This window comes from Aethalodelphis obliquidens, unplaced genomic scaffold (assembly GCF_003676395.1).
Source record: "Aethalodelphis obliquidens isolate GAN/ISIS:26980383/991018 unplaced genomic scaffold, ASM367639v1 scaffold40, whole genome shotgun sequence".
In the NCBI taxonomy this organism is placed as follows: domain Eukaryota; kingdom Metazoa; phylum Chordata; class Mammalia; order Artiodactyla; family Delphinidae; genus Aethalodelphis; species Aethalodelphis obliquidens.
The window spans coordinates 291,145-311,120 of NW_020837984.1; the positions used below are offsets into that span (position 1 = coordinate 291,145).

Below are 19,976 nucleotides of genomic sequence, written 5' to 3' on the forward strand. Positions count from 1 at the left end.
TGAGGGTAAAACAAGATTAGTAGTAGAGAGTATAATGAAATGAAAGTCTTTCCCACATTTAGTTAACACCATTTTATAGTGTTCCAAAATAAAGGTGGTAGTTGGTGCACAGCTACACTCCCTCCCAAAATGGGGCTGCGGGTAAACTGAAGACAGCTGTTTCAATATTTCAGGAGTTATCAGAGATAAAAAAAAATGATAGCCAAAGTAATAAAAATGATGTTTTTCTCCCTCCAAAATCAAATTAATCTTGCCCCTAATCCTACTACTGAGGAAGAAACACTTAATATATTGATGAATTAAATGGTAATGGTATTTTAAGCCTTTGAAATACAGTTTGATAAATAACTAGTATAATTGCTTAGCTGATGAGATAAGTAAGTAGATGACATGTGTACCCAGAGTGTGTAAAAACTACACATTTTATGTATTATAAAGACATAAAGCTACACATTTTATGTATTATAAAGACATAAACAGCCATCTATTTTTATAAATACTTGCTATCACTAGTTTTTACTAAGTCAACTGTTTTCCCTTTATAATATTATTTCACACTTCGTATTAAAATCTTCCTATACTTCTATACTTTGTATAGAAAAATACTTGACATCAAGAACTGTAATTTATACATTTCAAAGAAACTTTCCAAGTTTGACTGAGAAGCACCGCTCATTACGTTTGATAGCACTTACTGATTTCATACGGATTGATGATCAGCTTTTTGTGGGTTCTTTTTAGCTGCTTAAGAATACCAGCAACAGCTGATATTGCCATCTAAAAAAGAAGCAGGTAAGGTACATATATCAAAATTTTAAACGTCTCAAATGGTTGCTCCCTTGATCAAAAGCAGAAGCTGGGTTCTGTTTCTTTCCAAAGCAGAGAAATACCTCACCCACTGACATCTGCCAGCACAGCCACATGAGGGCTAACTCTGACTTGGACTGAGTCAGTTGCAGTTCTTACTCTTAAACCTTCATCCATGCTAGTCTCTACCTAAAACACTTTTATCATTTCTTTGTTAAACCAATTCCTGCTCATTCTTCCTATCTCAGCCTAAACATTTCTTCCTAAGGGTCTTTTCTCAATGTGCCAGGTCAGGTCAGCCCCATCTTGTACCCTACCTCTAACAGTTTTCAAGTTAAAACCAACTAGTTGTATCACTCAGATACCTTTCCCTTCCTGTAACATGTTATAACTGTAATTAATTTTTTAAAGTCAATCTTTCCAATTAACCTATAAACATGTTCCCCGCTACATCTCCAGTGTTGAAATGCACAGTACCTGAACACCTCCTCATATATTTGTTGGATGAATTACTATCATCTCGGAACCAATAGAGGTAGATTTCAAATCAATACACTTCAAGATATCAGGTGAGGCAAGAATTTTCAAACCCAAGATTATAGCTAAAATAAAGTATCTACCTTTCGAACTACAATTGCATCGTGGTTGAGATTCTCAACAAAAAAACGTATGGCACGAAGCGGTAACACTCGGTCATCTCTCAAAAGTAGAGACAAAAGCCCAATGCCTATATGTTCAAATTTCCAGGGCCTGAAAAGGGGCGGAGGGGGGAAATCACAAAACACATCATTCATAAAATCACTTTAAAAAAACAACCCTGTATTTGAAACATTATAATTTTAAGTTTCCCAAGAATCAAAATAGGTATATTGAAAAATACTGCTCCTATCATCAGCCCCATACTTTCTAAACTCATGAATCAGACTACAACTTTTTCTGACAGTCATTCATGGCCTTCAGGGTAGAAACCTCCTATAATACTGAAGATAAAAGTTTGAGAATTAAAAAAATATATTTTTGCACTTACAAATTTCTCTGCTCCACACCATCTAGCAAAGTGTTTATCAAATTTTCATAGTTCCTTAAAAAAAAAAAAAATTCAGGTAAGGTATTGTTTTAATACAATACTAAGATGGGGCTCCCCTTGTGGCACAGTGGTTGAGAGTCCACCTGTCGATGCAGGGGACACGGATTCGTGCCCCGGTCTGGGAAGATCCCACATGCCGTGGAGCGGCCAGGCCCATGAACCATAGCCGCTGAGCCTGCGCGTCCGGAGCCTGTGCTCCGCAACGGGAGAAGCCCCAAGAGTGAGAGGCCCGCGCACCACAAAAACAAAACAAAACAAAACAAAACTAAGATGAACATCAAATAATGTAATATAAATTCAAATTCCAGCCAAATTCACCCTCCTCTTCTCATCACCAGACTATAAAGGGTCTGATGAGAAGAAAGCCAGAGTGAAAGCAGATGCGTAACCCTGGGAAAAGAAAATGAAAGGCAGAGGAAAAAAAAAAAAAGTGCTAAGTACACTGAGCAACTCAACCATTCCTGAGTGGACATTCAAAAGTAAATTTGTGAGTAGTAATCAACTGGTTAGGAGTGGTCTACCTATATAACAACCCAGGTATACATGAGGTAGGCTATAGAGTTTATTATTTATAGAGAACTGTTAGAAAAAAATTAATAAGCATATTCATAAGGCAAAGAAAAAAATAAAGTTAGGAAGGCTCCTGCTTCAGTGTTAACATTGAAGTGTTTTGGTCCCAAAAATCTAAAGGCAGTTTACTAATATCCTAGTAACAAATTTGTATAAATGTTATCGATCAATAAGTTATTATAAGAGATATGAAGAGACAAATGTGTTGAACTTGAATTTAAGATTTAATGAGTGGGATATGTGTACTACAAGAAAAATCAATTCATGTTGAAAAAAACATATGATATTAAGATAACTTTAGGGACTTCTCTGGTGGTGCAGTGGATAAGACTCCGCGCTCCCAATGCAGGGGGCCCAGGTTTGATCCCTGGTCAGGGAACTAGATCCCACATGCATACTGCGACTACGAGTTCGCATGCCACAACTAAGGAGCCCGTGTGCTGCAACTAAGGGGCCCTTGAGCTGCAACTAAGGAGCCCACCTGCCACAACTAAGACCCAGTGCAACCAAATAAAATAAATAAATAAATAAATAAGATAACTTTATTGTGAGATGGTGTTTTCTACCTCCATAGCTGAAAGTGACAATAAGAGATCTTCACAATAATTACCTCTTAACATTTTGGTATCTCTTCAGAATCAATGTGTAAATTTCATTAGGTAGTTACAGTGCATCTATATTTTAGAGATATTTAAAACCTACTATCTATAAAGTTATATGTCACGATAAGTAGGCATTCATAATTACCTTAGGGCATCAGCATTCCTTTCTTGTTGGCGTTTAAGTCCTTCTTTAATTTCTTCTGAGCTAAGCATTATCTGTTTGATAGACGGGTTTTTTGATTGTTGAAGTAATTCTGCTATTCCGACACATGACTTTGGAATCTTATTAAAAAGAAAAGCCAGGGAGGAAAATGAAGTACTGAAATACCACGGATGAATCTTCACAACAATATACTGAGTGACAGAAGCCAGATACCAAAGGCCACAAACTGTATAATTCCATTTAGATGAAATGTCCATAATAGGCAAATTCACAGAGAAAAAAGGTAGATTAGTGGTTTCCAGGGGCTAGGGGTATGGGGGAATGAATGGGAAGCAATTATTATTGGATACAGGTAAAGCAATTATACTCCAATAGAAACTAATTTAAAAAAATTATTGGGTACAGGGTTTCTTTTTCTGAGTAATTACAGTGTTCTAGAATTAGAGTAGTGATGGTTGTACAACCCTGAGAATATACTATTGTGAATATATATATATATATATTCACAATAGTATATAACAGCACACAACTGTTGTGTTAAAAAGGTGAATTTTTTGGTATGTGAATTACATGTCAATTTTTAAAAAATTTTAAAGAAGAAAGCATAATCTAACAACAGTTACAAATAGCAAGAGTATGTTTTGCAGAAAAGGGATACATTTAGAGCAGTAGTTTTTAAAACTGAGTATGGGGCTTCCCTGGTGGCGCAGTGGTTTTTAAAACTGAGTATGGGGCTTCCCTGGTGGCGCAGTGGTTGAGAGTCCGCCTGCCGATGCAGGGGACACGGGTTCATGCCCTGGTCCGGGAGGATCCCACGTGCCTTGGAGCGGCTGGGCCCGTGGGCCATGGCTGCTGGGCCTGCGAGTTCGGAGCCTGTGCTCCACAACGGGAGGGGCCACGGTGGTGAGAGGCCCGCGTACCGCAAAAAAACAAAAAACAACAACAAAAAAAACAACTGAGTATGGACGTCAAAAATAATACTGCAGAAAAGAGGGGGATTCAACCACACTCACACATCTTCTACCCATCTCCAGTTCTGATGGGTGTGTAAATAGGAGTTTGAAAATTCTTGGATGATGATCTGCTATCTCTCCCCATTTGAACTCCACTGAACCTGATATTTACCTTTTCATTTGTCAAATCATCCAATTTTAATCTTCACTATAAATTATGGAACCCTGTGGTCAATCTTCTGTGACTTTGACTAGTAGAACTGACCTCCTAAAATATAACCAACTCTTTGAAAAATGAGGCTGCAGACATACAGGGGATAATGGTAAATGCAACAATGTAATAACACTTTGTGGCCTCTTGGTAGAAAACCACCTAGTTCTCTCCTGGCCATGCTCCAGCTTCCTACTCTACCCTGCCATCTATAGTAATGATCACTAAAGCAGTAAAAGGAAACAGAATACAAATGCTTTAAAAAAAAATTAGAATCAAATGCCAAGAATATGATTACTAAAAAAACACAAGAAAATAATAGCATTTTGACAAGGCAGTGTTTGCACTAAAATTTGAATTAAAAAAATGATTTTGCTTACTGTGAAGTCCAAACCAATTGTTTCATATTGCCGATGAATCTTTTCTGCAAGATCATCAAACAGCCTCACTATTGATGGCTTTTCCAGGGACATTGCTTTGCTAAGCCCAGAAGAAACAATTGCTGGCCAAGTCTGTACAATACAGTCCCAATCATGAAGGTTTGCCAAGCATACACCGCTGTGATTTCCAAGGAGACAATACAAGGCACCCTGCAGGAAAAAATGATCAATATGGGAAACAAGAGGCACTGTTTAGTTGTAGCCAACTCACTTACATGTTGTTTTCAAATTTACTAAACACTGATTATTTAAATGCCTGGTACTGGTTATAAAATAGGTCCCCACATTCAACACGTTACTTTCAGAAACCTGAATTTGACACTTAAGTGCAATCCAGTAATATTTTCTCTAAGTCATTTAACAGAGGGTTAGCTCAAAGAATGGCTATTAATGAGGTAATATAGAAATGTGAAGATATTGCTTTTACGGACATAGCTTCCATTCTGATTCTCCTCTACTACATTTATAAAGGCTGTGAAATGTGTCACTCTTAGCATTTTAGGGTATAACATACAAAATAATTTAAAAAATTGTGGTTAAATCTGGTTGCCAAGTATTTCTCTAAGTATATAAAAACTAGGTTACTTAATTATACTGTGTACTTTTTACTCACAGGAGCTCAATCAATCAGAATGATTCTGATGACAGTAGGTACCTCTTTCTAAGGTACCCCATTTTAATGAAAAGAGCTATTAGTACCAAAACATTTTATTTCCTGAACATTCACCTGAACAATTCCAATCTGACTTCCTAACCACCCTGGGCTCTAATCCTCTTTACAGTTCTTATAAGATCACTGTAACTTCAATTTTACTGACCTAATAGACAGTTTCCAATTTTAAGCTTACTTGACTTGTCTGCTTTTGTCCATTTAAACTGCTCTCCACAAGGTCAACAACATATCACCCTAAGAGTTAGATCCTCTACAACATTCTTGAATTACACATCTGCCTTGGGGGTCAGCAATTCCATTACTGCGAAATTCTTTCAACTTTTCTCTACGTTTGAAAAATTTCGTAGTAAAACAAAACAAAAAACCCTATACCTTGAACTGCTGTTGCGTGACATCTTGCCTATCAGGCCGTAAGAACTCCAAAACCAGGGGAATGATATCTCTGCAACAGAAGTTATATGCTCCCAAGGCAGCAAAAAATGTTTGCTGGGCCTTATTTCTGACCTAAAGAAACAGTTATTAACAGATGACTTTTATTAAATGGTAGACAAACTACAAAAAAATATCTAAATGAATCATTAAAACAAAGCAGTGGTAATTTAAATGTTTTTGTAATAACAGAAAAATATAACAAAGCACATAACTTAACAAAAATGAGTAAATGATAATCTTTTTATCAGAAGGAAAGCAAATTACCACCAACCATATCCATGGTTTAAGTTACACTGGTTCAGGGACTTCCCTAGTGGCGCAGTGGTTAAGAATCCTCCTGCCAATGCAGGGGACACGGGTTCGATCCCTGGTCTGGGAAGATGCCACATGCCGTGGAGCAACTAAGCCCATGTGCCACAACTACTGAACCCGCATGCCACAACTACTGAGGCCTGCACATCTAGAGCCCATGCTCTGCAACAAGAGCCACTGCAACGAGAAGCCCGCACACCCCAACAAAGAGTAGCCCCCACTCGCTGCAACTAGAGAAAGCCCGCGAGCAACAACAAAGCCAAAAAAAAAAAAAAAGTTACACTGGTTCAAATATCCTTTTGATAAAGGAGAGACTGAATGGAACTGATATGCATTTGTTCAGTAACATAATCAGCAGACTTAAACTTTTTATTCTGAGTTACTCTTAATGAGAAGGGTCAGATTTTCTCTTGTGTCTACACAAGGAAAATCAAAGACTTTCCAAAACACAGAACAACTTAACCTTTTCAATGCAAGCCTCAAGTATAGGCCACATATTTTTTTTTTTGCAGTACGAGGGCCTCTCACTGTTGTGGCCTCTCCTGTTGCGGAGTACAGGCTCCGGACGTGCAGGTTCAGCGGCCATGGCTCACGGGCCCAGCCGCTCCGCGGCATGTGGGATCTTCCCGGACCAGGGCACGAACCCGTGTCCCCTGCATCGGCAGGTGGACTCTCAACCACTGTGCCACCAGGGAAGCCCTAGGCCACATATTTTTAACCCAAGCAAAAGATTCAGTATAAATTTATAATCCATGAACTAGTTAAATAGTAATGAATAAAAGCAATACACTGTACATATTTCAAACTTTTTAAAATAATACTTTAGGCAAAATCTCTGGGTTAGATTGGTTTCCTAATTTACACTATTTTATAAAGACAGAATCATTGGCTGTACATGAATCTCTTTACTTTTCCCAGTTCTCTGTGTTTAGAGATAAATTTTTGGTCTTATGCTACCTGAAAGGAGGGACCCCACAATTCACATGGTATCAGCTTCCTGAACTCAAGCAGAATGCCTAGGAAGAATTATATGGCCGTCACAGACAGGCCTTCATAATGTGATTTAATTTAAGTGGCATCAACATTACACTAGCACTATCTGCCGACGTTAGTTATATATTTTTAAAAAAAATTTGAGAAGCAATTACAAACAGCAAAAATAAACATTATTTTAAAAAGAGAAGCAAGATTAGTTTGAATATATGTCATTTAAAATGTAAATTTTCTTTGCCAATAAATTATTTAAATTCCCTTGTTAAAATGGGGATACTTTAGATTGCGTGTTACAAAATGGGTGAGAGGGGGCATGCCCAGACTGTTTGGACTAGCCTTACCTGACTGTATGAACTTGTAGATAAACGAAGAAGATCTCTAATCATATCCTGATGTACCTTTTTGTATTCACAACCCTCAACAGTTAGTGTTCGTAGCTACAAAAAAAAAAAAAAAAAACAGTGTAAATCAAATCTCAAAGTTTTTTACTAAAAGTTCATTTAATTATGAAGTAACACCAATAATTAAATATTTATTTGAAAAACTGTCATTTAAAAAAGTCACTGTGGGGAGTTCCCTGGTGGCTAGTGGTTAGGATTCCGGGCTTTCACTGCTGTGGCCTGGGTTTAATCCCTGGTTGGGGACCTGAGATCCCGCAAGCTGTGCAGCACGGCAAGACAAAAAAAAAAGGCATCATGATTTTAAAAAGCTATTTACCTCATGCTGCAACATTACTCTGTCAATCAATAGCGCTCTGATGTGTTGCTTTTTCCCATGGAGCTGAAAAACAGTAGCAAACACTTCAACATTTTCCCTAAATGACTTCAACAATGGTTCCCCTGAACCCCTTAACAAAAAATTAGTTCAAAGAAGGTACAGGATGGGCTGATGGGTACTGAAGGTATTTCATTTATTCTAAAATCATCAGACTTTTATTCAGTCAAATACTAAAAATACAAAAACAGCCCACTAAGAAAACTGCTTTACTCTATTAAATTTATAAACAGCCTTTCTGGGTAGTTGTGTATGTTTACTACAGAATATAACATTTTTTATTTTTGTAAAAATTATCTTTTAAGCTCTCCCCCACCCCCAATGTTCTACCCAGTCACTAAAGGCAGATGTCTGGAACTCAGACTGTTCCTCTTTCACACCTGTATCTCATTAGTCATCAAGTCCCCACAATTCCATCTTCTTTTAAAAACACCTTATCTCCACCCCAATGCCAGTGACTGGATTCAGGCTGTGCTTTCCCATCTGAACTATTATAATAGTTTAACTAAAGCCTCCCGGCTTCCAGTCTCAATCGCCTACTGCTTATTGTTCACGGCGATGGCAGAGCTTTTCAAAATTCACTGAATTGAATAATGATCTTTCCAACATTTACATCAGATCTACTTAAGAACTTCTAATGACTCCCCCGTTGCTGAATGTAAAACTGAAGCATTTTCTTGGGCAAAACTAGAAATGACCTAGTTTACCTCCTGCCACTCTTCCCTACAAACACTGTTTGCTAAAGCATGCCATGTTTGTACATCTCCCTGCCCTGTCACATGCCATTCCCTTTGTCTAAAATATGTAGCACCCTGTGCCTAAACAATGAACTCATATAACCTTTTCAGACTCAATTTCAACAAAAGTCTCCTATAGAAGAACACTGCTATGAACATCAAATGGCTGACTTAAGTATACTTTCTTCCAGGCTCCCAGGGAAGCTTGTATTGACTTCTCTTGGAGACCAAATATAACATAAGATTACATAAAATGCAATGCTTTAAAGTCATGCCTGTGGACAACCTATTTTTACTCCTTCAGTTTCTTACATGGTAAGAAAGCTGTTGCCAAGTTATCAGACTTGAAATTGCCATTGAGAGTCCAGAGACTACCATGGAAATCGACAGAAGAGTTTGTCTCAGGGAAGTACATTTTTTCTAGGATCCTTTTGATTATACCATCATATAATATTTGAAAATCTACTATTTTTACTTATAGGGAACTTCCTCTGTATGGCAAATAATTGCTAAATCAGGTGGTTATATCAATATTATACACCTTTAAAAAAAAATTCAGCTTTAGGTGAAAATACTGACCCGATTTTCCATTGATTTCTTTACTAGGTTAAAGCTTTTCCAACGAGAGTCAAATTCATGCTTGTGAGATCCTTGGAATTGCAAAAGGTCTCCAGTAATCTGCATCAAAGAATTGCAAATTTTATATTTATGAGTCGTCAAGTCAAACCCGGTCATATTAACAATTATGAAACTGTTAAATGACAACTGTACCTTTATGATAAGAAACAAGGACTTGGTATCATCTTCTGAATTATTAAGTATGTGGTCTATAATAGGAGGAAAAGAATTTTGGTTAAAATATTTTAAATTACTATAGGACTCCTGATATACTAGTTAAGGAAGAAGAGCAAAAAACAAACGAACCAAAAAAAACCACTGCCTGATATTCTCACCATTTAGAATTTTAAAATGGTTAAGTAAAAGCACACATGCTATAAAATAAAATTTCTAAATATTTATTAATAAACATAAATTAAATACATATTTGTACTTACTAAGAAGTTTCCTTATGACCCTAGCAATTGTTTCTCGGTGGTTCTCTCTGGATAGATCTATTTTTTAAAAAATGAGAGAAAGCATTTTACACACTGAATGCTGACCAGAGCTTTGAAGTTTATATCAAAACAGTTATATCAAGAAGAGATAACGTATCCAGGAAAAAAACAAATGGGTCTGTATATGGGAAAAGAATCTAAAAAAGAGTGGAGATATATTTATATGTATAACAGATTCACTTTGCTGTACACCTGAAACTAACACAACATTGTAAATCAACTATACCCCCAATAAAAATTAAAACAAAATAAATAAACAAACAAAAAAAAACCAAAGAAAAACCAAATGGGTCTGTCTTTATCATAGTTGGTTAGTAGCTTGGCATGATACAGAATAACTTTTAAAACCTTCACATTTATAAGAACCTGCTTACAAAACTTTATTAGGCAGGCAAGGAGGAGAGAGATAAAACTATCTCTGCCAATATTTCAAAGGCTCTATCCTCTAATTAGAGGCCATAAATGCATAGGATTCTCTAATTAGTTGTGGTGACCCAAATCAAACAAACAAACAAACTACACCTAATTAATGTATGCAATGAACTCCGATGTTAATCCAGCAATAAAGAAGTGTGCTAAATTTCTATTAATGTTAGATTCAGAACATTAAATTAACACAAAATGTTTTACATAAGTATTTATATAAAGTTTAACTCACTATGATAGAAAGATACTATAAAGATAGTTAGAATATGTAAGGGTTTACATCAAGTATAATACAACAGTTCTATAACAATTCTAACCATAAATGAGCATTACAATATATGAAAAGTCTGCCTTTGCACATAGAAAGCATCTATCTTTTACTGGCTATTCTTTATATAATAATTACACACTTTCTCCAGAAAAATCAAAGATACTATTAAGTAATTAATATTCATTCTACATATAAAAAAGAGACTAGAAAAACTGTAACTACAAAATTATCCCATTTTAACCCTTGTACAGTAACTGATGAAAACAGTCCATACAGATTTACTCAGATTAGGATTCACATACCATATTCAAGTCCAGTATACAACTTTGTCTCTTCCAAGGACACCATACTCGGTACCCTGTATAAAAACAAGAATGCTTGTATTTATTAATAATACCAATAAGGAGGCTTAAAGGGAAAAGTGTCATTGCTAGAATGTTTAAATGATGATCTTTAACAAACACAGATCTCTCATCTTCAGTACTTCAATTCTTTACTCTAGCTTTCTGAAGATTAATGCTCTATCTGTTTCAGTAAGGACAGTGTTATTCATCTTTAAAAAAAATGTTAATTAAATGTAATGACTTTGGGGGGGGAAATTTACTGCCCAAATGAACATAACACTGATATTCAATACTCAAATGTAAAAGCTTAAATCTGATGTTAAACATTTATACAAGGAAAAGTCAGCTTTACAATGTTATAATAAAGGTTAAAACTAGACACCAAAAAAAATCACCATCAAATTTTACTGTAGAATATACAGCAGACACGCTTCTTTAGATAATCATTACCCCTCCTCTTAAAACCAGCTAAACTGATCTCTCCTGACATCTGCAGTAAAATGCCACTACTTTTGAAGATGTTCAGATGTAAAAATACTACATTAAAAGTCATTTTCTAGGTATGTATGGACAGATTCTGCTGGGGAATATGAACCTTTATATCTGAAATCTAAATTTTCTTTAATGAAAAATAAATAGACTTTATTTCAAAATATGAGATTCAATTCAATAACTTTTTACAAACAAAGCGATAATACTTTCTAAGAAAAGGAAGACAGGCACAAATGCCAAGGAAACATGGGGTAAGCGTATCCTATACAAGGCTAATTAGTAATAAATAGAAAATTTATAATTATTGCTCATAATTCATGACCTACACAACACTTGTAATGAAGAAAACACTATTTTGAAATCAACATGCCCCTCCCCCGTACTGTATTTTTTTAAGTTGAATTAATTAAGTTATCTCTACCCTAATATTTGGTTGTTATGAATTCTGGAATTTATCTAAATGGGTAATAACATTAAGATGACTAAAATGCCAATTATTTAACTATATTCCTTGCCATAATGTGGATGGCAACAGTACTGTCCCAAGTTTCAAAACCAAGCCTACAGAATATAAACAAAGAATGGTAATATTTCATAATATAAAATGCTAATTTGCTTTTCAGAGAATTTCAAGAATTTCAAATTCAAATTCTTCTTAAAATCTGGTTTTCATTCCATAAAGTTTCAACTTTCGGCAACAGCTTGCAAACTTGAACATTCTGTAAAATTATGTATGATTGAAAAATATGTATGTATCCAGAGTCCAGTCATTAAAAAATAAAATCAGATTCTTTCACACTGAATTTCAAGGGAAGTCCAATAACTTTACTGAAATTAGATTTGACCAAGAAAGAGAAAAGGCTGTGCTCACATAGTAACAAGCGTTAGGCGAAAGACTGTTACCCACCCCCCTCCACCTTCCCTGGTAAAGCATGGGGAAGTACTTGGCCACAAGCTATCACATGAGAGTACATGTCCCCTCACTGCTGCTATAAACATAAGTTGTTTCCTAAAGTAGGAATACAACTGTACCTCACCCCGTCCATACCTAGTACCACACAGTACTGAACCAAGCATGCATTTTAATTATTGTCACAAAATTACTCTTAACAAATGACATTTTAAAAAGCAATCACTATAGTAAGCTATCCCGAAAATTTTTTTACTATATCAAACAAACCAACAAGCAAACAAAAGGCTATCAGTTGGGAATTTGAAATGTTTTTCTTATATGCCTTTCTGACTCTAATAACACCAATCACACTATAACTACATTTAATAACAAATCTCATCTAAGAACCATGATGCTAATTCTAAAAATCCATGTGTCACTCTGAATTGTTTCCCTATCAGAAAAGTTGATGAAGTACTATCACTTATTACAATTATTTAGAAACATATCAACCTGTGTGGGCTTTTAAAATATTAAGTAATAGATTTAAATTAAAATGGCTTAGGCTTTTACTTTTAAAACCTGAACTAAAACACATCTTACACATCTCAAGAGTATAGAAGGCATCTGTTTAGACATATAGTTCAGCTTTACTTTATTTGTTCTTATCCATCTCAAGTTTCTTTTATGCTTATTTATCTAAGATTCAGCTTTAATTGATCTCTTCTTATCTAACAAATTAATTAAACTCTGATTGTATTGACACCTTTTACACCAAATGCTTCTCATTGAGTATAAATACATATTTATAACTAAATATTTCTTCTGATCTTTAGAAGAATAATTTTCTAAAAGAAATGTCTATCCATTACCCAAGTAAGACTTTATGATTGTATCTCTTTGTGGTCACATTTTAAGTCTACGTGTGCTGGGCTGTACTCTCTGATACGTAAATCTGCTCTTGTAACTTTTAGTTATGTACATAATCTTAGCTGAGTAGACTTAAAGTGCTATCAACAATTATAGATCTGCATTCTGATTAAACACTATAGTAGCAATATATACAATTTAAACAAAATATCATCACTCCCCCACCCCGAGTGAAATTCATTCTACTCATCACTGGTTCATTTTACAAACAGTAATATAAAAATAAAAGTATGACAAATAATTTCAACACAACATATTACAAATAATACCATGTATACAATAATAATCAAGTTAAATCAGGTTCATAGCAACTACATAGGACCACCAAGCCACCTAATTTATAACAAAATGTGTTTAATATCCGTACCACTTTAAAAACAAAACAAAACAAAAAACTTGTACGTTTTCTACATCTATGCTATTTGTACCACTAGATGGCAATCTTCTTTAGATTTGATTAGAGTAGAACGATGAAAATAATCACTGGTGGGAAAGAAAGGATGGTGAAAAAGGAAGAAATGACCAGTAACATAAAAACAAAATATACAATACAAATCAAATATGCAAATGAAGGCTAGGTGAACTGTCATGGAACAACTGCAAACAATAATTCTCCCTTTCTGTAAGTGGAAGAACAACCTACCCTGCTCCAAATCCCTCCCCTCCCAAATGAAAACAAACATAAAAGGTATAAAAACCAAGCCACTAACAGATTTTGTTTTCCCTCAAGGTAACAAGTGTTTCACAACAGACAACTGGCCTATTTCTGTGTTCTGTTATCCAGTTGAATCCTGGGCATAAACAATAGCTATAAACACAAATTAAAGGCTGGCTCTGACTCTACCATGTGAACAAAAGGTTGCCAAGTAAAGAGAATCTTACATACCGCTAGGTTTAAAATTAACTCGGAGCATAAGAACTATTTCCATGTCTGACACACAAGTTTTTTTAAAAATCAATGAAAACAGTCAGAAGGTGAAATAAGGAGAAAACAGGGTTACTCACCGTGGAGTAGTAACTGTTTCCTTTTCTGTGTGCAGCTCCCCCAGCAGAGCTGGGTAGTTTCCTGGAGGTGCCAAGAGAGGTTAGCTAGCCCTGCCCCTCATCGCATAACAACACATCCTTTCACATATTCATGAAATGGTCTCAACTCTTAGACCTTAAGTATGAATTTTTTTTTTTTTTTGAGTGAAAAGTTAGTAAAAGCTGAGCTCCTAAGAATGATTTAACTAAGAATGACTTAACAGATCTATTGGAGGAAAGGGGGCACAAAGTAAAGAAGAAATATTTGAGATGAAAAATGATGACTCCTCTACCTTGAGTAACCCTGTTTTTATAGATGTTAGTTTTTTGCATCCTGTGATAGCTGGTTAGACCTAAAAGATTCTAAAGAAATGGACTGCAAAAGGAGAAATTAATGACAATTTGAGGATTAAAGGCAAGTGTCCAAAATTCCTACATGACCCTGGAAAGACATAATCCAACTTCCACATCTATAAAGGTAGAACTATGAGTATAAATTATAGCACAAATGTTTCTATGAAATCATTAACTAAAGGTTCCAAGAGCAAAATAGAGAGGTTTAAGATTAATTCAGTAACCTTGGTATCTGACAAAACTGTTAAATTTCAAACTGAACTAAACTAAAAAAATTTACCCAATTAAGGGTAAATTAAACCCTCAAGGGACCTTATTTCATCCATCCTTTGAAACAGTAAAATTTAAAATATGTACAAGATACTTAGTAACCCTACGTTGCTAAAGGCCAAAAAGTACAATGTAGATATCATTAGATATATAATTTACTTTATACTTAGGACAATCAACTCATCTCATCTAAGCTTTTTATTTTTTGTCAGTCTCTAATCACATAGCATAGAAAATTGTTTTTCACATGTGGTAGCCATTTCCCTGAACAATGGGATCCCATATACTCTATTAGCAATTAAGATTTTCTTACAGGAAAATTCAGAACTGAAATAAGCTTCTGGTTTTTTACTGCTGCAATTTGCCAGAAGACTAATACTACTAATACATGCACAAGGCAAACTTAATAATAAGTGATTCGACAAAAAATAATTAAAGCAGCTAGAATATTTTCCTTAATTGAGATTTATATAAGAAAAATGTAAGTTTAAATTTAAAAAAAGAATTGAGCTGCTAGGTGCTTCCAAAAACTGGTCTGGTATTTCAGAAAATGCAAAATGTCCCACAATACCACAGCCAAACTCCACCGGATATCTTAGGCATTACACTAAAGCATTGGTCACCATTATGCGTTTCCTTTTCTCCCCAACTTGGCACATTTTACTCTATCTCCTTTGGAATAACTCATGTCCAAAATAAAAGAGTTCTTTTCATCTTCTAGTTTCAAATTGACCTGCTACTGATAATCTCCAAGAATTATGCTACAGATCTTCTTTCTTCAAACTAGGCAGTATGATTCACTATTACAGAACAATGGCACCATCAATTGAAATTATTTGATTAGTTCTTTCAAATCAATTTACACTTAGAAGATTTTAATAATTATTGACCTATATTAGAATAAGCATTTTAGAAATTTAAAAGGCTAACTTTATTTTATTTTACTTTAGTGAAAACTAACTTGCTATCTGCAAAAAAAAGTCATGTTATATAAAGTCAATGTAAAAAGTCACATATTGCCAAAATAAATTAAAATTTCAGGTGAAGGTGATACCAGTTAGAAATTGGTTTTTTAAAAAAGGATTCTGTTAAGAACTAATTAAAAGCCCAGGGAAGACTTTACAAACTCTCTCTTTTGACAGTTCAAAGGCAAAGTGATGCCCATTCATCTCTAACTGTACTTTGTATAATCATTACACTGAGTAGATGTACATAACTATAAAAAATCCTAAAAATGTGTACTGTTCAGTGATTAAAATGATTGAAGTTTTCCTCGTTGTATATTTTATTTCATTATGTACTATTATATATACAAGAAAATATATTTTATAATTAAAATATATAAACACATTTATATTAAACATAATTTTGTATTACTTCGTTAGGTTTTATTATGTCAAATTTTCATTAAGTGAAAATTCTAAACACAACACTTTTAAATCTAAATCATCTTTCCTTTTCAACTTTTCTGAAAAAAAACCTATAAAGGGATATTCGTTTCAATTTTATAGCTTATAATGTATAGTAAAATGGGCTAACAATCTGCTTAATTATCTTTTGTGGCATTAATAAGGTTTTAATAATATGGTATTGTTTTCCTTACTGAAAATGCATTTCATTATATACATATCTAACTGGCTTTATAATAACCAAATGGAACGTTTGTCCTAATGCACATTTATTTCAAAGGATAAAGACTTTGCTTCAATGGCTCCATGCTGAAATGAACTGCAACGGAAACCTCTAAGCCTCCTGAGTGTATTGTAATCATCACTCAATACTAAAATAATCTAATTATATACACAGAAGATAAATGCTTTTGCTCTTAGATAAATTATTGGATTAAAGGACCACACTTCAACACATTCAAGCAGAACTAAGTTTACTGATATAATCAATTTGTTACGTATGAAATAGCTTTTTGGCATGCCGTAAGAGTTAAGTTCTTACTAATTACATACTGTTAAAGATCATTAGGGAAATCAAAACCATTTCTGTAGGTCTCTCATTTAAAAATATTGTTTAACATCTCTCTTGACAAAAATGAATTTTGGTAAAATTGCTCTTATATCAAACTATAAAACTGATGAAAAACAAAAGTTCTTTAAAAGAATTCAGTAAATTCCTAGGCAAACTTAAAACAGATTTCCTTACCTGAAACGACCCTACTTCTCCCTCTTAAATCTAATGAGTAATCTAAAAAGTTCAATGCCTAGAAACAGTTTTTAGATAAGTGAAATAAGTGGGAATTATGAAAATGTATGACCCCAAACAACTGATTATGCAGAATATGGAAAGACAAGCAAGCCACATTTTAAAACCATTCCTTGAAACATTTTAAGATTTTTGTTGCAAAATCAACAAATAATTCTCCCCTTCTGCTTTTCTGAGGGGCAAGGTTTCCTTACTCATTTTTGTGTGATTTTCATTAACTTATTCAGCAATGAGATGTTGGTGTTCAGAGAAAATAATCTAACATGGTATACTGAAACTAGCATCTATGTACTTGATAAGTGAGCTAAAGTTATATACAGCTGATTTCATTTAAATTCAATTGTTTTCAACTTAAATGGTAACACTGACAATGGACTAAATCAAGACATTCATTCGAAATAATAATACTCTGAAAAGCACTTAAATTTGTAAAAGCAACTTGGTGGATCTCAAAAGTTCAAAATCATAATGAATAACATAGAACAAATTTTTATTAAAAAACACCCCAGGTTTTTTGCTAGAAAATCCTTACCATTGATTGCAGACCAAAAAAAAAGGTGTTTTCCTTTCTTTTTTTAAAGAATTTATCTTAATTAACTCAGTAAACTAACAGATGAACTTAATATCTCTAAGTTGATATTTTAAAACTGATTAGCATTGAAAGTTATTCTATCCTGGTACCATATGAAAAATCTGAATAAAGCCCTAAAATTTATAGATCTAAACTGTGCCTCAGGTGTTTTTGGCCTAACAATGACAAAAAGGTTAAAGTGATACAGAAACAACACCAATAACAAAACCAGTGACTCATTATGTGACTAAGTCTTAAAATATATGCCAAATGGCAAAACAGCAAAATATGTAAAGTAGTTATTTTTACTTACAAGTTAGTAACTGGCTCTCCTTTCAAGGGAGGTAGGAGGTTTCCTGAGCCAATTAAACAGTTGTGTACTATAGTCAGACTCTGTAGAACATCATCTCTAGAAAAAATAAAAAGCATTTTCATATTTGAGAAGACTCCAAATCCCTATTTAAGAAAAAGCCTTGTAGAGTTTAAGGTGAAGTAAAAAACTTTATCAAGTGAGAATATACAAAATTAAGGCATAGAAATGATGAATGTTTTCAGTTTACCCTCTTAATAGTACAAGGTAATTAAACAGATATTTACTGATAATATTAGACCTGCTTACATTTAAACAGGCTCTAAATAATCACAAGTAACAACAACTGATTGCCCTTTGTGAAGCAATTCTGAATTTAATTCCCTATTTACCCAAAGATCACAACCACTAACAAAAAGGGAAAACAGTATTACAGAAGATTCTCCACTACAGTCTGTCTTTTATAATGCGCTAGCTAGGGACTTCCCTGGCGGTCCAGTGGTTAGGATGCAGCGCTTTCACCGCCAAGGGCCCAGGTTCAATCCCTGGTTGGGGAACTAAGATCCCACAAGCCATGCAGCGTGGCCAAAAAAAAAAAAAGACTAGCTAAACATTTACTCCAAAAAGCAGTTCAGAGTACCACACAGCCAACGTAAGTCAATCATACTTCTTCCTCCTCCAAGCCCATTCCTACTGGGTTTGTTTATCAGAATTTCCTGTTATTTGACACATAGTAATTTTCTTACTATGATTTTAGGAACTTTCAAAGATTCAAACTATAAAAGTCTAGTGGTCTCAAATAATTGTTTCGTGCTAAAGCTCTTTGGGGGAGAAACAATATCTTAGAGATATTTCTCTAAGTAATATTAATATCAATAGTATGAATTACTGAAAAGAAACAAGCCAATAAATCTAAGGCGAATCTAGAAAAACAGGCACTTCCTTACAAAGGGGGCATATTTACACACACTTCCCAAAAGATGCACAAGTGACACTGTCACTAAAAGCAAACTAGAAAAACTAGAAAAAAACTGAGTTTTTCTATTTAAGATGTTTAAATATTATGACAAAATTTCTGTTATTAAACTATAAAATGGTTTTATATTATATAGTTTTATATTATAGTAATGTGATTAGAAAACCACTTAAATGTATTAAATGGTTTTCTGATCACATTTATGGCAGATATTCAAAACACACATTGAAAATGAATACATCAGGGACCTCCCTGGTGGCGCAGTGGTTAAGAATCCACCTGCCAGTGCAGGGGAGATGGGTTCGAGCCCTGGTCCAGGAAGATCCCACATGTCGGGGAGCAACTAAGCTCATGCACCACAACTACTGAGCCTGCACTCCAGAGCCCGCGAGCCACTACAGAAGCCCGTGTGCCTACAGCCCGTGCTCCACAACAAGAGAAGCCACCACGGTGAGAAGTCCGTGCACTGCAACTAGAGAAAGCCCACGTTCAGCAACGAAGACCCAACACAGCCAAAAATAAATTAATTTTTTAAAAAAAGAAAATGAGTACATCAGATATGCCATCGAGAGAGGGAGAGGCACAAAAAGAATTTTTTAGTCTACAACCAAATAACACTAACTGATTATAAAAGAAAACTAACCTAGACATTTCAAGTTCTCCATCCCCACAATGCTGGAGTTTGATGAGCTCAGGCTGAAGAAAAGAGTCCAACAGATAGAAGGCAAAAGCCACTTCTTCAGAAGAAGGAACATGCCACTGGATCCCCAAATTCCACAAGTCCCCTGGTTTACCCCAGTCCTAGAAAATAGCATTTAATTAGCAAGTTGAGAAGTTAGGGAAAAAAACAACATACAAACATATTTTAAAAGGCTTAAAAGAAACTGTATAGGTAATCCAAACCTAAGGCAGCAAGTGCACAAAATAAAGGTATGAAGACATCATAGGAGTCTTTCATTATCACCCCTGAAAAGGGTCTCCCTGAAGAGCCACTCAAATATCAGTTTACTATAAGAGTAACAGTAAGTTTATGT

General features: G+C 34.7%; 1 protein-coding gene across 1 annotated transcript in view; it reads right to left on the reverse strand.

Annotated features, from left to right (window-relative positions):
- PSME4 (proteasome activator subunit 4) overlaps positions 1 to 19,976 on the reverse strand; it is a 100,027-nt gene that overhangs the window by 19,975 nt on the left and 60,076 nt on the right. The window contains exons 19-32 of the mRNA XM_027131671.1: positions 19,586 to 19,743; positions 17,970 to 18,065; positions 10,869 to 10,924; positions 9,810 to 9,866; positions 9,526 to 9,581; positions 9,334 to 9,432; positions 7,961 to 8,023; positions 7,585 to 7,680; positions 5,879 to 6,010; positions 4,774 to 4,983; positions 3,212 to 3,348; positions 1,835 to 1,888; positions 1,428 to 1,557; positions 696 to 777 (exon numbers count right to left, since the gene is read on the reverse strand). Coding sequence (XP_026987472.1) covers positions 696 to 777; positions 1,428 to 1,557; positions 1,835 to 1,888; positions 3,212 to 3,348; positions 4,774 to 4,983; positions 5,879 to 6,010; positions 7,585 to 7,680; positions 7,961 to 8,023; positions 9,334 to 9,432; positions 9,526 to 9,581; positions 9,810 to 9,866; positions 10,869 to 10,924; positions 17,970 to 18,065; positions 19,586 to 19,743 — 1,426 coding nt within the window. The remainder of the gene's footprint in view (positions 1 to 695; positions 778 to 1,427; positions 1,558 to 1,834; positions 1,889 to 3,211; positions 3,349 to 4,773; positions 4,984 to 5,878; positions 6,011 to 7,584; positions 7,681 to 7,960; positions 8,024 to 9,333; positions 9,433 to 9,525; positions 9,582 to 9,809; positions 9,867 to 10,868; positions 10,925 to 17,969; positions 18,066 to 19,585; positions 19,744 to 19,976) is intronic.